The sequence below is a fragment of the Salmo trutta genome, chromosome 25 (assembly GCF_901001165.1).
Source record: "Salmo trutta chromosome 25, fSalTru1.1, whole genome shotgun sequence".
NCBI classification, from domain to species: Eukaryota; Metazoa; Chordata; class Actinopteri; order Salmoniformes; family Salmonidae; genus Salmo; species Salmo trutta.
Window position 1 is genome coordinate 9,840,869 of NC_042981.1, and position 20,588 is coordinate 9,861,456.

General features: G+C 41.5%; 2 protein-coding genes and 1 non-coding gene across 3 annotated transcripts in view; 2 read left to right on the plus strand and 1 right to left on the minus strand.

Moving 5' to 3' along the window:
* The window catches only part of LOC115161966 (guanine nucleotide-binding protein G(I)/G(S)/G(O) subunit gamma-2), a 29,524-nt gene extending 20,508 nt beyond the window's left edge, over positions 1-9,016 (plus strand). The window contains exons 2-3 of the mRNA XM_029712822.1: positions 5,315-5,436; positions 7,905-9,016. Coding sequence (XP_029568682.1) covers positions 5,350-5,436; positions 7,905-8,033 — 216 coding nt within the window. The 5' untranslated portion in view covers positions 5,315-5,349 and the 3' untranslated portion in view covers positions 8,034-9,016. The remainder of the gene's footprint in view (positions 1-5,314; positions 5,437-7,904) is intronic.
* A 1,627-nt stretch (positions 9,017-10,643) lies between these two features.
* On the minus strand, positions 10,644-10,726 carry trnal-cag (transfer RNA leucine (anticodon CAG)). Its single transcript has one exon. It is a non-coding gene; the product is annotated as a tRNA-Leu (tRNA).
* Positions 10,727-13,173: 2,447 nt separating this feature from the next.
* Positions 13,174-14,909, plus strand: dusp23b (dual specificity phosphatase 23b). The gene is made up of 3 exons (XM_029712823.1): positions 13,174-13,352; positions 13,777-14,058; positions 14,263-14,909. The coding sequence occupies exons 2-3, from the start codon at positions 13,789-13,791 to the stop codon at positions 14,446-14,448; spliced, it is 456 nt and encodes a 151-aa protein (XP_029568683.1). The 5' UTR covers positions 13,174-13,352; positions 13,777-13,788; the 3' UTR covers positions 14,449-14,909.
* Positions 14,910-20,588: the final 5,679 nt, after the last annotated feature.

The following is a 20,588-nucleotide window of genomic DNA, read 5'->3' on the forward strand; positions in this document are numbered from 1 at the left end:
CCTGACCACTAACACCACTTCAGGCTGATCACCTGACCCACTAACACCACCTCAGGCTGATCACCTGACCCACTAACACCACCTCAGGCTGATCACCTGACCCACTAACACCATCTCAGGCTGATCACCTGACCCACTAACACCACCTCAGGCTGATCACCTGACCCACTAACACCATCTCAGGCTGATCACCTGACCCACTAACACCACCTCAGGCTGATCACCTGACCCACTAACACCACCTCAGGCTGACCACCTGACCCACTAACACCACCTCAGGCTGACCACCTGACCCACTAACACCACCTCAGGCTGATCACCTGACCCACTAACACCACCTCAGGCTGACCACCTGACCCACTAACACCACAGCCTGCTGTAGCTGCAGCTTACTCATCAGACATACTGAAGTCTGGTCCCTGTTCCTTAGCTGTGCGGTGCCATTTGGGGAGCATGGACTTGAATTAAATACAATTAAATAAAAAAGACTCTGTTACAAAACTTGAACACACAGACCCTCCTCAAACTATACACCTCGTCACACCACCTCTAACATACAGTTCTATCTGGCAATAATTGTGATAATTTTCAATTGAAGTACTCTGAAAAATATTGATAACCTCTATTCTTACTTGTGTAGGGACATGTAGCTCAAAAAAAAAGTAATATCTCAGTTATCTTGACCTGTCAAAAGTGAATCCCTGCTCTGAAGTTTTGTCTCCTCAGATTTAGGACAATGTCAATTAAAAAGGCAGGGATAAACCTTCACCGTTATAAAGGCCATAGAGCCTAGTGGAGGTCTGTGGTAACTGGTTAGGTCTGGACCCTGTGGCTGAGGCAGATCAGGTGCAGGGTGCAGTCAGGCTGTGACAGCAGTGAAAACTGACCATGCTACAGGGCTGTCCCTTTGAGGCATCCACATGGACAGGTGTGATGCTGTGACATGGACCGGTGGGGCGCTGTGACATGGACAGGTGGGGCGCTGTGACATGGACAGGTGGGGCGCTGTGACATGGACAGGTGTGCCACTGTGGGACATCAATATTGATGTTCCAGCACCAAGCAGAAATCTGAGATGAGCGTTTAACCCACTGATCCCACGGTGAGCCATACCCTAACCTGCTGCACCATGGGGCTGAAAGGTAGGAGGCCACTGATGAGATTAATCACTAGGGATAGCTAGTCGGTGACACCGGTACACACACAGACACTTCAACCTCCCTCTTATCAATGTTTTAAGCCTGTTTTTAACCGCCCACGCAGAAATGTAATTAGCATAATAACAAACATCCCAATCAAAATCTGTCTATTTAAACTAGATATATCTGTTCATGTCGGCCTTGCCCATCTGCGGTGGAAGGTGGCAGAGGTACAGCGATGTTTGTCAGACCAGGCGACATCATGAAAACATCTGTAGTGTCTGAACGGTTTGGGCTCTACGATGCCCACAAGCCTCACAAAACTCGCCTAAAGGTAACCCAGTACCAGTTTTAAAAAATTATGGAAGCATGGAAGTACTTTAGTGCCAAAAAAGTGGTTAAATATGGATAGAAACAGATCATAATAACCCTGAGCTACAGGACAGACACTGCAAAATATACTTCATTTTTTTGTATTTTACCCCCTTTTTTCTCCCAAATGTAAATCTTGTCTCATCACTGGAACTCCCCAAAGGGCTCGGGGGGGTGAAGGTCGAATCACGCGTCCTCCGACCTGCCAAACCGCGCTTCTTAACACCCGCTCGCCAGCTGCAACAATGTGTCAGGAAACACTGTTCACCTGATGACCATGGTCAGCCTGCAGGCGCCCGGCCAGCCACAAGGAGTCCTTAGAGTGCGATGAGTCAAGTAAAGCCCCCCCGGCCAAACCCTCCCCTAACCCAGATGATGCTGGACCAATTGTGCACCACCCTATGGGACCCTCGATCACGGACAGTTGTGATACAGCCCGGGATTGAACCTGGGTCTGTAGTGATGCCTCTAGCCCTGCAATGCAGTGCCTTAGACCTCTGCGCCTCTCGAGAGGCCCAAATATACTTTATTTCAATAAATGTTTTGACTATCTGTTTTGCCATGTATGAATATGTTATTCAATACGTTTCTATGGGCTAATAGGAATAAGGCCAAATTCAATGTTTCATTAAATAATGTACCTACAGGGGTCATATAATTCCAAATCAAATCGCTAAATGATCCTTGGTATGACCATCTTAAAACAATTCCATATGTTAGCTTAGAAGAAACCAAGCCCCGGCCCTTAGACTCTAGGCAGTCAGTGTTTTAGAGTGTTGCAGTGAGTTTATCCTGTCTTTTTATAGCCTCTGGTCAAAAGTAGTGCACTATGTATAATGCAAACATCTAGCAACCAAAAGGTTGAGTGTTCAAATCTCATCGTGGACAACTTTCACTAATTAGCCACTTTTGAACTACATTTTAGCTACTTTGCAACTACTTAGCATGTTATCTAACCCTTCCCCTAACCCTCAGCTTAAACCTTTAAACCTTTTAACTAACCCTTCCCCTAACCTTAACCCTTTAACCTGATCCTAATACTAACACTAACCCTACCCATAACACTAACACCTAGCCTAGCTAACATTAGCCAGCTAGCTAACATTAGTCTTATCCACCTAGCTAACATTAGCCAAAACAAATTGGAATTCATAACATATCCTACGAATTGTAAATCGTAATATATCATACGAAATGGATGATGGACATCCACAAATTAATACATACCATATGAAACGTAACATTTCATACTAAATGGAGTGCCTCGGATTTACAGTGCATTCAAAAAGTATTCAGATCCCTTGACTTTTTCCACATTTTGTGGTTACAGCCTTATTCTAAAATGGATTTTATAGTTTTTTTCCCTCAACAAATCTACACACAATGCCCCATATCCTAAACACGGCGGCCACTCAGGGGTGCTTGCTTAGTCCCCTCCTGTACTCCTTGTTCACCAACGACTGCGTGGCCAAGCACAACTCCAACACCATCATTAAGTTTGCTGACGACACAACAGTGGTAGGCCTGATCACCGACAACGATAAGACAGCCTATAGAGAGGAGGTCAGCGGCCATGCAGTGTCGTGCCAGGACCACAACCTCTCCCTCAATGTGAGCAAGACAAAGGAGCTGATTGTGGACTACAGGAAAAGGAGGGCCGAACATGACCCCATTCACATTGACGGGGCTGTAGTGGAGCGGGTCGAGAGTTAAGTTCCTTGGTGCCCATATTACCAACAAACTTTCATGGTCCAAACACACCAAGACAGTCGTAAAGACGGCACGACAATACCTTTTCTCCCTCAGGAGACTGAAAAAATTTGGCATGGGTCCCCAGATTCTCTAAAAGTTATACAGCTGCACCATCGAGAGCATCCTGACTGGTTGCATCATCGCCTGGTATGGTAACATCTCGTTATCCGACCGTAAGGCACTACAAAGGGTAGTGCGTACGGCCCAGTACATCACTGGGGCCAAGCTTCCTGCCATCCACAACCTATATACTACGCGGTGTAAGAGGAAGGCCCAAAAAATTGTCAAAGACTCCAGTCACCCAAGTCATAAATTGTTCTCTCTGCTACCGCACAGCAAGCGGTACCGGAGCATCAAGTCTAGGTCCAAAAGGCTCCTTAACAGCTTCTACCCCTAAGCCATAAGACTTCTGAACAATTAATCAAATGGCCAACCAGACTATTTGCATTGACCGCCCCCCCCCCCCATTTGTTTTTTACTCTGCTGCAACACGCTGTTTATTATCTATGCATAGTCACTTTCCCACTACCTACATGTACAATTTACCTTGACAAACCTGTACCCCCGCACATTGACTTGGTACACCCTGTATATAACCTCATACTTGTTATTTTATTGTGTTACTTTTTAGTAGATTATTTACTTTAGTTTATTTAGTAAATATTTTCTTAACTCTATTTCTTTGAAACACCTGTATTTGGGGAGTTTCTCCCATTCCTCACTGCTGATCTTCTCAAGCTCTGTCAGGTTGGATGGGGAGCGTCGCTGCACAGCTATTTTCAGGTTTCTCCAGAGATGTTCGATCGGATTCACTCAAGAACATTCAGAGACTTGTCCCGAAGCCACTCCTGCGTTGTCTTGGCTGTGTGCTTAGGGTCTTTGTCCTGTTGGAAGGTGAACCTTCGCCTCAGTCTGAGGTCCTGAGCGCTCTGGAGCAGATTTTCATCAAGGATCTCTCTGTACTTTGCTCCGTTCATCTTTCCCTCGATCCTGACTATTCCCCCAGTCCCTGCTGCTGAAAAACATCCCCCATAGCAGGATGCTGGCACCACCATGCTTCACTGTAGGGATCGTGCAAGGTTTCCTCCAGGCGTGACACTTGGCATTCAGGCCAAAGAGTTCAATCTTGGTTTCATCAGACCAGAGAATCTGGTTTCTCATGGTCTGAGAGTCCTTTTGGCAAACTCCTAGAGGGCTGTCATGTGCCTTTTACTGAGGAGTGGCTTCCGTCTGGCCACTCTACCATTAAGTCCTGATTGTTGGAGTGCTGCATGATGGTTGTCCTTCTGGAAGGTTCTCCCATCTCCACAGAGGAACTCTGGAGCTCTGTCAGAGTGACCCTCGGGCTCTTGGTCACCTCCCTGACCAAGGCCCTTCTCCCCGATTGCTCAGTTTGGCCGGGTGGCCAGCTCTAGGAAGAGTCTTGGTAGTTCAAACTTCTTCCATTTAAGAAGAAGGACCTTGGGGACCTTCAAAGCTGCATAATTGTTTTGGTACCCTTCCCCAGATCTGAGGTTCTACACAATCCTGGCTCGGGGCTCTATGGACAATTCCTTCAACCTCATGGCTTGGTTTTTGCTCTGACATGCACTGTCAACTGTGAGACTTTTTATAGACAGGTGCGTGCCTTTCCAAATCATGTCCAATCAATTGAATTTGCCACAGCTGGACTCCAATTAAGTTGTAGAAACATCTCAAGGATGATCAATGGAAACAGGATGCACCTGAGCTCAGTTTCGAGTCTGATAGCAAAGGGTCTGAATACCTATGTAACACATTTGCAACAATTTATAAAAACCTGTTTTCACTTTGTCATTTTGGGGTATTGTGTGTATATTGATGAGGATTTTATTATATTTAATCCATTTTAGAATAAAGTTCAAACTTTAAAAAGAATGTGGAAAAGGGGAAGGAGTCTGAATACTTTCCGAATGCACTGTACATACAGAATGATATGAAATGCTCTGAGACCAGGTTTCCACCCCAGACAGACAGACAAACAGACTAATCTTAAGCTTCAACCCTAACCGAACCTCTTCTCTTCCCTTCAGACAGCCTATACCAGGCCTAGCTGAGAATCTTTATCATGGCGTCCAACAACACAGCAAGCATCGCCCAGGCCAGGAAACTGGTAGAGCAGCTGAAGATGGAGGCAAACATTGACAGGATAAAGGTGAGGGGGAATTAGGTCTATATCACCGGCCAAGAAGATAAAAAACCTAACAGATACACTACCGGTCAAAGGTTTTAGAACAGCTACTCATTCAAGGGTTTTCTTTATTTTTACAATTTTCTACATGGTAGAATAACAATGAAGACGTCAAAACTATGAAATAACACATATGGAATCTTGTAGTAACCAAAAAAGTGTTAAACAAATCAAAATATATTTTATATTTCCTAGCACTGAGGCTAGGAAATACTGTCACCACCGATAAATCTATGATAATCGAGAATTTCAAGAAGCATTTTTCTACGGCTGACCATTCTTTCCACCTGGTGGAAAAAAAACAGCTCTGCACCCCCCGCAGCAACTTGCCCAAGCCTCCCCCACTTCTCCTTCACCCAAATCCGGATGGCTGATGTTCTGAAAGAGCTGCAAAATCTGGATCCATACAAATCAGCTGGGCTAGACAATCTAAAAATTATCCACCGAAATTGTTGCAACCCTATTACTAGCCTGTATCATCTGAGATCCATAAAGATTGGAAAGTTGCCGCGGTCATCCCCTTCTTTAAAGGGGGAGACACTCTAGACCCAAACTGCTACAGACGTATATCCATCCTGCCCTGCTTTTCTAAAGTCTTCGAAAGCCAAGTTAACAAACAGATCACCGACCATTTAGAATCCCAATGTACCTTCTCCACTATGCAATTTGGTTTCCGAGCTGGTCATGGGTGCACCTCAGCCATGCTCAAAGTCCTAAACAATATTATAACCGCCATAGATAAAATACAGTACTGTGCAGCCGTTTTCATAAACCTGGCCAAGGCTTTCGACTCTGTCAATCACCGCATTCTTATCGGCAGACTCAACAGCCTTGGTTTCTCAAATGACCGCCTCGCCTGGTTCACCAACTACTTCTCAGATAGAGTTCAGTGTGTCAAATCGGAGGGCCTGTTGTCCGGACCTCTGGCAGTCTCTATGGGGGTGCCACAAGGTTCAATTCTCGGGTCTACTCTTTTCTCTGTATATATCAATGATGTCGCTCTTGCTGCTGGTGAATCTCTGATCCACCTCTATGCAGACGACACCATTCTGTATACAGTTGGCCCTTCCTTGGACACTGTGTTAACAAACCTCCAAACGAGCTTCAATGCCATACAACTCTCCTTCCATGGCCTCCAACTGCTCTTAAATGCAAGTAAAACTAAATGCATGCTCTTCAACCAATTGCTGCCCACACCTGCCCGCCCGCCTAGCATTACTACTCTGGACAGTTCTGACTTAGAATATGTGGACAACTACAAATACCTAGGTGTCTGGCTAAACTGTAAACTCTCCTTCCAGACTCACATTAAGCATCTGCAATCCAAAATTGAATCTAGAATCGGATTCCTATTTCGCAATAAAGCCTCCTTCACTCATGCTGCCAAACATACCCTCGTAAAACCGACTATCCTACCGATCCTTGACTTCGGCGATGTCATTTACAAAATAGCCTGCAACAATCTACTCAGTAAATTGGATGTAGTCTATCAGAGTGCCATCCGTTTTGTCACCAAAGCCCCATATACCACCCACCACTGCGACCTGTACGCTCTCGTTGGCTGGCCCTCACTACATATCCGTTGCCAAACCCACTGGCTCCAGGTCATCTATAAGTCTTTGCTAGGTAAAGCTCCGCCTTATCTCAGCTCACTGGTCTCCATAGTAACACCCACCCGTTGCACGCGCTCCAGCAGGTATATTGCACTGGTCATCCCCAAAGCCAACTCCTGCTTTGACCGCCTTTCCTCCCAGTTCTCTGCTGCCAGTGACTGGAACGAATTGCAAAAATCACTGAAGCTGGAGACTTATATCTCCCTCAGTAACTTTAAGCATCAGCTGTCAGAGCAGCTTACCGATCACTGTACCTGTACACAGCACATCTGTAAATAGAATGGCAGATTTGGCAGATTTTTTTTACCATGTCAGCTCAGGGATTTGATCCAGCATCTTTCAGTTATTGGCATATATGAAATATGAGAAATCGGTAACATCACTGCCTAAAAGGATATAACCGAAATATGAGAAATCGGTAGCATCACTGCCTAAAAGGATATAACCGATATATGAGAAATCGGTAGCATCACTGCCTAAAAGGATATAACCGATATATGAGAAATCGGTAGCATCACTGCCTAAAAGGATATAACCGATATATGAGAAATCGGTAGCATCACTGCCTAAAAAGGATAAAGGAACTAAGGGATATACAGAATGAGACATCGGTTGCCATAGTATGGTTATAGTTACTATGATATTATCACTTTATTCCGCACTGTAATGTAAAAGTACCAACAAATCTATTGTGTCGAAGTCAAATTGTGTGTGTGTGTGTGTGTGTGTGTGTGTGTGTGTGTGTGTGTGTGTGTGTGTGTGTGTGTGTGTGTGTGTGTGTGTGTGTGTGTGTGTGTGTGTGTGTGTGTTTCAATACAGGTGTCCAAAGCAGCAGCAGACTTAATGTCGTACTGCGAAGCCCATGCCAAAGAGGACCCGCTCCTGTCGCCGGTGCCCGCATCCGAAAACCCTTTTAGGGAGAAGAAGTTCTTCTGTGCCATCCTGTAAACGGGGTGTGGTTAATTTGGTCTGACAGGAAGTCTTCTCATCTTGGGACATTGAACGAGGACGTTCAATATGTAGACATCTTCTAACAGAAGGGCATGGAGGAGTAGTACTGTCTCTTTCTCTACAATGGAAGCTAAAGCAGGCATTTAAAAACAACAGAGTAAGACGTAACCATTTACAGCGGTCTGATCTGACCTGATCTGAGGGCTGTTGTTGAGGGCTGTGCAGCATGTTTGATGGATCCATCCGTGTAGTCAGAGGACAACCGAAGATAGTATGGTTATCCACCCAGAAACATGATGGACAACCAATCAACCAAGTCTTCAGGTTGTGTTTAAAATAAAAAAAAGAATGAAGGAAAAAAACTAAACAAAAAATATTTTGTGGTTCTTTTGGAACATGAAATCCAAGTGTTACGTTAAATGGTGGGTTGGGTTGGGTAGGGTAGATGAGCTGCTTACCACCAGATACTAACGCCTGTTTATCGGAATGTTTTTATTTTTGCTGTTGTTTATTTTATGCAGATTTTGATTCTGAGATTAATTGGTTTGGCTAAATCACTTAGACAACTTTCTATACTGTATGTGATTACTGAAACAGCTATTTTAACTTTCTTTCTTTTTTTTACATCGTTAGAGTTGGTGAAAGCTGTTGTAATGGAAAGTTTGGACGTTCAATTAAGTGATATTCTTTACAGACATGTTTCTTTAAACTTCTTCTGAGAGAAGTATACAACATATATATCTGGCAATGTGGTACAGTATGTGTTTCCTTCAAATACAAGCTCTCTTTTTACTATTTGTATAAAAATACTAGCAAGTAAACTGTGTTGTGCTGTGCGTTCTGAATGTTTGTGTTTATCATTAATAATTGCATGGAAATTAACTATTTTTTAATTTTATTTTTAATGTGGGGATTGTATGAACGAGGCAGCCTCCATCTGGCAGTACCAACTGTATTAAAAGGATAACAATGACTCAAAATGGACTCCATAAGGACATCTTTGTCATAGGAAAAAGGAAAGGGACAAGACTAGGCTGCAAGCCGACGTTGCTTCATTTCCCAAATTGTTTAAAAATAGGTTATGGTTAGGGTTAAAGGTTAGATTTAGGGTTAAAGGGATAGTTCAGCCAAATTACAAAATGACACATTGGTTTCCTAACCCTCCAAACAGTCTATGGACCAGGTATGACTGCAATCCATGATTTGGTTTAGTTTCCCTGGCACTGTTTCCACATGCTAATGTTTTAGCATTTGTGGGATAAATCCCATTAAAATCATGGGGCCAATATTAGCATTTTTCCCACATCATGTCCAAATCATCTAAACGTATCTAAAAATGATTGTGAAGCTCAACAAAGTCACTTACAGATGTTTAGAACATGAAAATGCTAATATCGGTTCCATGACTTGAATTTGTGCCACAAATGCTAAAACGTTAGTATGTTGAAACAGAGCCAGGGAGACTAAACCAAAGCATGGATCTAGCCCTAGCTTTAACTGTTTTGTTAAGGTTAGGGCATAGGTTGTCCGTTTTAGATATTGGCTCGTCGGATGCTGGTCAGAAAAGTCCCTTTAATTTGGTCTCCCTTCTCATGCTATAGCAATACCTGGTTCTGACTGCTGAGTTATATTTCTATAGCACTTTGCACCTAAAGCTACTACCAAGTTGGAGTATAAGACATAAATGAACATTCACATTCACATGGGCCCGACTATGGGGGTTATTATAAAACTATATATAAAATGTATAAATCAGCCATGCGAACTGCAAGGAGAAATCTAGTAGATATCGCAGACTGTGCAGAAACGGACATAGGATTTAGTCCCTTCATCACAAAACAAGAGGTAGGCCTACACATTTCATGAGGAACATGGCATCCTACCATATTCATAATTATTCATATTTAGAATCTTGTCAAGTGAACATACTGTATGCCCAAATAAATGAATGAAGTAGCACCTAAGAAGTGATTATTTTTGGGGTGCACTGCAGCATTGCAGAAAACCGGAAAAAATGTTTTTAATAAATCTCAAACTCTAAAGCCCCATTTATACATAGTGCTAACATGGGTCCTTTGTCCTGACCTTGCCTACATTCTGAAAAGTGTCAACACATGGTATTAAAATGTGTCTGTTATCTGTCCACTGTGTCTGCATTGTGACCAGATTTCCTGGTTCCTCTATCCAAGGGCCTTCATGGGCCGCCAATTGCCCATCCCTAAACTAGAACATAAGTAGGTATCATAACATGTCTTGGAGGCGCTCAGAAATATGTAAACATATATTTCATATAGCTCTGAGGCCAGGCTGTAATATAATAGAATTATATCATATTTGGATCATCCGTGAGCATAGAATTACAAAAAGTTAGGAAGCTGATCCCAAATCTGTATTTAGGAGAAACTTCACCCTTGCAGTTTGATGAGCTTCTATTTGTTGCACTTTAGTGCCCTCGTGTGGAAAACAGTTCCAACATAATTTTCGACATTTTATTTATACTGATTTAGTATTGCGTTCGTTGCTACTATAAAATAACTTACTTGTAGCAGGGGATCTTACTAACATCGACGCACTTGTCTGATTCAGTTCGGGGGGGAAAAAAGTATTTGTCAGAAGTGGGATTCGAACCCACGCCTCCAGGGGAGACTGCGACCTGAACGCAGCGCCTTAGACCGCTCGGCCATCCTGACATACGTTTGACGGCGAATGTATAATATTTTATCCTTAGAAATTTTAAGACTTTAACTTCGAGTAAAGTCAAAAATAGTATACGGTTATTGGTTTTATAACAGTGGCAGGATTTATTCAGAATTATTTTTTTTTGTACTTGCTAACTGGTTGAAGTTACGTGCTGCATTCAACGATTTAGAAACTCGGAAATGTCTGAGTTTCCTAGTTCCGACTAGCACTTGAACGCGGCACAAGGAGGGATAGAAGTCTCTGACGTCTTCGTGCAAAAGAAGGCAGAAGAAGGAAGCTCCAGTGGAGTTTGTGTACTTTGGTGTTTAACGTTGTTGTTATAACGTCACCCTGTTTAACAGAACATCACCTACGCCCAAATGTAGTCGTTTAGGTAGTTAGCTAAAACGTTTCCTCACCAGATCTGACTTTTTTTTTTATACATTTCTCGAGAAATGTACGTAATGTAAGTGAATATTGCTTGAATGAATTCAATTGACAGTGGTTAGTATACGTTACTAGCTGGCAACCTACCTAATACACTTCACTTGAAAGATATCGAGCAAACGGTCTTTTGGCAATATAGCTAGCTAGTTATACCAACCGTTTGTTTGTCTTTTGTCCAAGTATCATGCTCTCTCCCAGTGGAGTGCAGGTCTGCTAATTTAGGTATAGGCTCAGTAATCTGTCCAAAATCCTACACTTCAACGAGGCCATACATTTTCATTGTAGTAACGTTAACACAGCAATAGGCCTATTTATTATTTTCCTTCATTTTGATGTGGGGAGGGCATCTGAATTCCCATTGGGACTGGGACACTATAGTTGAGTTACAGTAATATAACACTATAGTTACAGTAATAGAACACTATAGTTGAGTTACAGTAATAGAACACTATAGTTACAGTAATAGAACACTGTGGTTGAGTTACAGTAATAGAACACTATAGTTACAGTAATAGAACGCTATAGTTACAGTAATAGAACACTATAGTTACAGTAATAGAACACTATGGTTGAGTTACAGTAATAGAACACTATAGTTACAGTAATAGAACACTATAGTTGAGTTACAGTAATAGAACACTATAGTTACAGTAATAGAACACTATAGTTACAGTAATAGAACACTATAGTTGAGTTACAGTAATAGAACACTATAGTTACAGTAATAGAACACTATAGTTACAGTAATAGAACACTATAGTTACAGTAATAGAACACTGTGGTTGAGTTACAGTAATAGAACACTATAGTTACAGTAATAGAACACTATGGTTGAGTTACAGTAATAGAACACTATGGTTGAGTTACAGTAATAGAACACTATAGTTACAGTAATAGAACACTATAGTTACAGTAATATAACACTATAGTTACAGTAATAGAACACTATGGTTGAGTTACAGTAATAGAACACTATAGTTGAGCTACAACAGGTGTAGACCTTACAGTGAAATGCTTACTTACAAGCCCCTAACCAACAATTCAGTTTTAAGTAAAATACTCACAAAAAAAGAAAATAAATAAAAGTAAGAAATAATTAAAGAGCAGCAGTAAAATAACAATAGCGAGGCTATATACAGGGGTACCAATGTGCGGGGGCACCGGTTAGTCGAGGTCATTGAGGTAATATGTACATGTAGGTAGAGTTATTAAAGTGACTATGCTTAGATAGAAATTGGACACTGGGTATGATGACGCTAAATTGGCAGTTGGAGGGCAGCTCCAGACCTTTACTGCAATCTCTCTGCCGCAACGGTCCAATTAAAAACCAATGGCTTCCGCCGCGACGTTGGCAACGCATGTCATCACAGAACAAGGAGCTATAAAAAGGTTCTGACTATAAGGAGTACATCTACGACCATAAGGGACTTTTCATAGCAGGTTAGAATAATCACCGTGGTGGGTTAGGAGACTTAGTTTAAGGTTAGGAAAGGGGTTAGAGTTAGCTAAAATGCTCTCCTAACTACAAAAAAGTCACTTCCGGCCATAGCTGTACTCGCTCTATCTAGTCCCAACCAATGATGTATATAAAGCCTAGACTACTGAAGTCATATTGGTACTCCTCAGAAGAAGGAGTCCTCTGTAGGAATGTATGGAATTATACAGTATTTCAATTAAATGTTTCAAGGACAAAATTACATGCATTTATGTATTTTTGTTGTTGTAGTGGCGACAGTAACATTAGTACTTTCAAAAAAGTATACTTTAAGGATTATTATTATTTGTATGTTTAGTTCAGATAATAAAAGTATGCATTAAGGTGTCTGTAATATAATAAACGTGGCAAAAAAAACAAATGTAGACATTATAAATGCATTTCTGTACAGTAACTTCCCCCCAAAAAATGTTTAACCATGGTGAGGAGTGCCAAGATGGAGGTGCAGTGGCTTCAAAACAGTGCCCCCAGCATGTTATCTAGTGTATGTATAAATTATTGTTCGCCGCCCTTTACAGATCTTTGACGTCATCGTTCTAAAGACGGATTAAGCTCCAGTGTAGGTTGTTCTTTAGTGTTTAACAGGACATCACACACACTACACCCTAACTTCAGTCGTTTAGCTAGCTAAAAACCTTTTCACACCAGATCTGACATTTTTTATACACGGACTTCTTCAGAAAACAATACTGAATGTAAGTAAATAACTGTATTGCATGAATGAATTGACAGGTGCCAGTAGCATGCTAGCTCGCAACCTATTTTATAAGCTTCACGTAAAGGTAGCTGGTGTAACTAGCAAGAAAACTTTATATTTCATTTGGACTTTTGGCAATATAGCAAACGTTAGTTTTTCATGTTTTTTTTGTACACGGAGTTGACGCCCACCGTTTGTCATGGGAGTTTATGGATTTATTTATCTAACTCAACTAGTAGCTACTACTAACTAGCTGTTTTTTAGTGGGTTGAAGTGTCAGTCACAGATGAAAGGGGAAAATTTTAGCTAGTTAGTTATACCAACCTTTTGTTATAATAAACCTTGTTCAAGTATCATGCGGTCTCCCAGTGGAGTACAATTCAACTAGGCCAGATTTCAGTCATCTTTCCTAAATATTTCAGATTGACTTTGCCATGGCCTGTAGTCCACCCCCCAATTTCTCCTGGGTTGAACCTACAAAGTTGGCAGGACTGGCTCTCCCTCGAATGACTGCCCACTACCAATACCTTCTGGACAATGGCATTCAACACCTGGTCTGCTTGTGTGAGAGAGAACCTCCCAACTATGATACCGTCCCAGGAGTGAAACTACACCACATTAATATAATAGACTTCACCCCACCAACTCCAGAACAAATTCAGAGGTTTCTGTCTATTGTGGAGGAATCGAACGCTAAAGGCGAGGTAAGGGTTCAGTTACCCGTTATTCAGTTAATACATCAGAGGACTTCCTTACTTCTGTTCTGACATATGAAACTTAACAAACATTGACCACAGTGGTCACAGTCAAAATGTACACATTTTAATTATAGTCAACCATTGCTGTATATTAAAACAGCCTGTATCTCTATCTATGTAGTCAGCCACATGTATGTTTCTCTGCTGTAGGGTGTAGCTGTTCACTGTATGCATGGCCATGGGAGGACAGGGACCATGTTGGCCTGCTATCTGGTGAAGACCAGGAAAATCTCAGGCATCGACGCCATTAATGAGATCAGAAGACTACGTCATGGCTCTATTGAGACACACGACCAGGAGAAAGCAGTGGTGCAGTTTTACCAGCGCATTAAATAACTTTTTGTTTAAATATTTTACCTTTAAATCATTTTAAAGGAGAAATCAACTTGTATGCCTGTACTGTACACATCTATAACTTGAGAAATTGAAGTGGCCAAATTCAAAAAGGGGCCACATTTTATATATTATAGCTGTATTTCTTCTTTAAAGCTGCTACTCAGGTTTGGAACTACTCATGGATTTTTTAGGAGTGACTATTTTTAACTCTAGGAGGGTGTCCTGAATTGTATGGAAAGTATACTGTACATCTATAATGTTTACCATGACTGCTGTGCTTCTGCCTTGCTTGCTCTTTGGTGTTTTAGGCTGGGAATCTATAATGCACTTTGTGACAACTGCTGATGTAAAATGGGCTATAGAAAACACTTGATTACTGTTGTAAATTTGCCAAATAGAAAACTAAGTTTTGATTGAGTTCAATTAAACAACAGACTCATGCAATAAGCATTTGTGACTCAGCACCTGGATTCGGTCTTATGTAGCAACATTTGAAATTGGGTTTTCTACATTGGTAGAAAGTACAGACTCCGAGCTACAAAATGGTATATCATGCACTGCATTTTTGAGGAACAATGGGGAAAGTAATTCTGCTTTGCAAGTTTAGACTTAAACTCACTTTTGAGAAAATGGCCTTTGAATGTTTTGGTACCTACTAGCTCTCCTTTGTCTACACACATTCAGCATCGTTCACACCCTCTTAAGCCAGCCCCACCCATCTCTTTAAGGATTCACATGTGAGGTCATGTGCTAAACAGTGAGTAGTGTAGTAGAGATTATGACTTAAAGTGGTAGTAGCCTACAGTAAGGAAACATTCCAGGTAAACAAAGTGTCCAGATGTAAAAATACCTTAATAGAAAATGACTGAAGTAAAAGTCACCCAGTAAAATACTACTTGAGTAAAAGTCTAAAAGTATTTGGTTTTAAAAATACTTAAGTATGCAAAGTAAATGGAATTGCTAAAATGTACTTAAGTATCAAAGTAAAAGTATAAATAATTTTAGATTCCTTGAACCAGATGGCCCTATTTTTATTTTTTATTGACGGATAGCCAGGGGCACACTCAACACTCAGATATAATTTACAAACAAAGCATTTGTGTTTAGTGAGTCTGTGTGGTATGTCACAAAATCATGTTACGACCACACATATCAATATTCATTTTATATATCAATATTTTGCTAAGTCTCAAAGTCTTGCTAAGTGATGGGTCTTTACAGAAGGTGTAAACGGTACAGCCAAATGGTTACTTGCATAGTAGCATTATCAGAAATAGTGCAAATATAAAATGATATACAGTATGTACACGAACAATAACGATAGTGATAGACGAGGTAGTTGTATGCATACAGTTGGGTAAAGTGGTGAGGAACTGCAGATAGTGCTGATGACTGGTCCGTCTGAACCACGCATGAACAAGGGAATCTATATTCGGAGAGCCTGTTTCAGTCCTGCCCTTGACTTTGGTGCAGGGCATGTGATGTCCATGGCCTCTTCATTGTAAAACACCCTAATCTTCTCAAAAAGATAAGTTTGTCTAGCTGTGTCCAGTCCAGGTGGTGCTTGTACAGGCAGACCATCTATGGGAAGAAGGATGTCAGCGTTGCGCAGCAGCTGGAACCTGGTCCCGACTGAATCCGAACGCTCCTTGGCGACAACACCACCAGGCTCCAGAGCACCGAAGCTGTAAAACAGAAAATAACAAAAACATTTTTGACAACAATTCACCTGCCAAGTTTAGATAAGAAGAATAACCTCATACAATGCAATGAAAATTATATTTACCTGAAGTGCTGGTACTGCTTGAACTGTGGCAGTGGCCTGAAGTACAGTCAGGTGTTGTTGCCAGCCATAGCTTTCCACCAGCACCGTACCATCCTCCAGTCCAACCAGCTGTGGGATGTTGACCCCTGTCACAGTGATGTCCTTCACAACACCAGCAATCTCAGACAAAGTGTTCACTCTGGTCTTTCTGAAGCGCTGTTTGATGAGGCTGAAGCACCAGTCGGAGGAAAACTTGGTGTGGCCTGTGATCAGGAAGTGAAGATCAGGAAGTGAAGTTCCAGACTGTGGTGGAGCTTGTGCATGGTCCGCCAGGCACAATACCAGAGCACAAACTTGTTCTTGTTTTGGCCACTGCAGTTATCACAATTCAGGTCCACACGTGTTTCGCCAACTCTGTAGTTGGTGAAGAAATGGTGCGTGTAGTTGATGACATCGCTGCTGCCTTTGCTGGATGACATCATCAATCAAGTAGTTGACTTGTGGTATTCCTTCACAGCAGACACCAAACAAGACACACTTGCGAGAAGTTAAAAAGTAGATGGGACCTGGCTGCATAGGGTCAGAAGGATAGTGCACCTGCAAACAACAAAAGGACATTAAGATAAATTACAATTAATTGTCTCACCCCTGTCAATCTGTCTTTTCACAGCTTAGTGAAAGGTATTTGCCTCGTATATAAATATATATATATATATATATATAGTGTACTGTATATCTATTTATCCATCTATGTCCTTAATCAGTATAAAAGAGGAAATGTTTCTTACTTGTTGAGTAAAATCAAAGCTGTAATGCATCCTGATGTCTTTGCTGGTTCAGTAGGGCCCCAGAGTCAACTGCAGGTCTTGACAGATGGTCTTACTGTCAGCAAACATCTTCTGGTAGACAGTCCGCTCACTCTGAACAAGCAGGATATGCTGCTCTTGCTTCTTCAGCTTGGCTGATTTAACAGCTTCTGTCAGATTGGCAGATCTGAAGACCTGATAGTTGTTCCTCGGCCACTGCCAGCACAGGTCTGTCCTGGGCTTAGTGCTTGAGATGTGGGGCAGCAATGTTCTCCACAGATTCCTAAAGGAAGACAGCCCGAAATACCGAAATAATGTGAGATTAATAAAAGTAGTGCCAATCAATTAAATCATCAAAATATGTTTATGCTTTTAAAATGTTGAGCCTTGATTGATAAGCCTAGATAAAATGTTGAGCCCGTCTTCTCAGGATCCTCCTTACAAGGCTTTGACTTTGGTGGAGTCATTTGATCCGAGGGCTAAGTGACGTTGGTGCTCCTTGAATGTGAGATTCTCGGGGGCTGCATCACCTCTGATGTTGTCCTCCTGGACTCTTCACTACAACCAATCAATAACCCACACATGTTATTAAGAAGATCAATTATAGGTTATCTATACAGATATACAGACCATGTGTATTATATTTACCTCACATGCGACCCATGATAAGACTGCAATTATCCCATTAAATGAATTGTTAGTCGATTTTCAATAACAACACTATTGTTAGACTCACTAACCATGTTGGGGCTGGAGCAGTACAGCTGTCTGTTCTTCAGCAGGGCCTGTTCTCGCTGTGTTCTGTTCCCTCCATGGGGAAGGTTATTACCCCATAGTCTGCTCCATACCCTCATACAGGATCACGGTCTTACCGTTGGACTTAGCAGGGCCACTACCATCCAATGCTGAGGGAATCATAAACCAGTTGGTTAGATCCAGATCATCTAGGAACCCGTAGAGATCCATGAGAATGTCACCAGCTATAGGTCTACTATTCCTCTACCATTTTTCATTGTGGAAAACGACTACTGAATGATAGGAGTCCATGAAATGCAATTAGCTGAATCGAAAATATAAATTGTCTTTGATCTTAGATCATTACACCTTTGTTGAGGGACTGTTCAGGGAAAACACGCTAATGCAATAGAAATATTGTCTTTTATTCTTGTCCTGCTTGTAGCTATATTTGTTACTGCAGTTCTACTCGTATCTAGTTGTTACCGGAGGTGGTTCATCAAGCAGGTCAGCCAGACCATGGTATGCTGCCCTCTGCTTGGCAACCTGTTGAGTCACAACAATTATTATATATATATTTTTAAGTTTCACATAGCCATATGACTGAAAAAGGACATGAAAGTTAGAACGCTATCTACCTTTCCTGTGAGAATCCTGCCATACTGTGTCCATCCACGCACAGCAACTGGCCCCCAGAAATCAACCTGCCATCATGTCCAACACAGCGCCATGGAAAGACATGGGTAACATAAGTTTTCAATGATGTTCATTCAAATGTATCGAAATGTTATTGCATACTGTACCCAGTCCACATAGATTATTTGAATTGTACTATATATATATACACTGTGTACAAAACATTCCATGACATAGACTGACCAGGTGAAAGCTATGATCCCTTATTGATTTTACCTGTTAAATCCACTTCAATCATTGTAGATGAAGGGGAGACAGGTTGAAGAATGATTTTTAAGACTTGAGACATTTGAGACATGGATTGTGTATGTGTGCCATTCAGAGGGTAAATGGGCAAGGCAAAATATTTAAGTGCCTTTGAACAGGGTATTTTAGTAGGTGTCAGGGGCAACGGTTTGTGTCAAGAAATGCAATGCTGCTGGGTTTTTCACACTCAACAGTTTCCTGTGTATCAAGAATGGTCCACCACCCAAAGGACATCCAGCCAACTTGACACAACTGTGGGAAGCATTGGAGTCAACATGGGCCAACATCCCTGTGGAACGCTTTCAACATCTTGTAGAGTCCATGTCCCGACGAAATGAGGCTAGTTCTGAGAGCAAAAGGAAGTGCAACTCAATATTAGGAAGGTGTTCCTGATGTTTTGTAAACTCCCTAGAAAGGCCAGAACCTAGGAAGAAACCTAGAGAGGAACCAGGCTATGAGGGGTGGCCAGTCATCTACTGGCTGTGCCGGGTGGAGATTGTAACAGAACATGGCCAAGATGTTCAAACGTTCATAGATGACCAGCAGGGACAAATAATAATAATCACAGTGGTTGTCGAGGGTGCAACAGGTCAGCACCTCAGGAGTAAATGTCAGTTGGCTTTTCATAGCCGATCATTCAGAGTATCTCTACCGCTCCTGCTGTCTCTAGAGAGTTGGAAACAGCAGGTCTGGGACAGGTAGCACGTCCGGTGAACAGGTCAGGGTTCCATAGCCGCAGGCAGAACAGTTGAAACTGGAGCAGCAGCACGGCCAGGTGGACTGGGGACAGCAAGGAGTCATCAGGCCAGGCAGTCCCGAGGCATGGTCCTAGGGCTCAGGTCCTCCGAGAAAGAGAAAGAAAGAGAGAGAGAAAGAGAGAATTAGAGATAGCATACTTAAATTCACACAGGACACCGGATAAGACAGGAGAAATACTCCAGATAGTCAGGTTCTCAGTGTCTAATAATTGAAAGAAACAGAGAAAAGATCACAATAAGATAAAAAGCTAAAAACGGATACAGAACTATATAATTTGCTTTTGGAAACACTCAGAAAAAAGGCTTCTAAAAGGCTTCTTTCCCCATATGAGAACCCGTTTTGGTTCGAGGTAGAGAAACGGTTTGCTCTGTTGAAGAAGATAATCCAGAGGTGAGAGATTGTAATTCAAAGGTCTACAGGAAGAGAGAACATTTTAGATAACTATACACAGACACAACACACAATACATGCTGTGCATTGTTTTGTGTTATATCATACATTTTACTTAGGATGTTAACTTTTTCCATCCTGAATAAAGCCTCCAACAATGCAGATGTTTTATACCAGTTTTTAAAAGTAATTCACTGTTTTATAGCCTACTGAAACACATTAAAGTTCAGAAAACCTTAATGACAAGTGAATGCAAACGTAATCATATTCTCTTTTTACAGTGGTGGAAAAAGTACCCAATTGTCATACTTGAGTAAAAGTAAAGATACCTTAATAGAAAATTACTCAAGTGAAAGTCACCCAGTAAAATACTACTTGAGTAAAAGTCAAAAAGTGTTTGCTTTTAAATATATGTAAGTATCAAAAGTAGATGCAATTGCAAAAATATACTCAAGTTTTAAAAGTAAAACTCTAAATTATTTCACATTGCTTATATTAACCAAACTGTACCATTTTTTTTTAGTTTGTTCATTTACGGATAATTTACACTGCAACAATCAGACATAATTTGCAAACTAAGTATTTGTGGTTAGTGAGTCTGCCAGATCAGAGGCAGTAGGGATGACCAGGGATGTTCTCTTGATAAGTGCGTGAATTTGACCATTTTCCTGCTGTTAAGCATTCAAAATGTAATGAGCACCTTTGGGTGTCATGAAAAAATGTATGGAGTAAAAAGTACATTA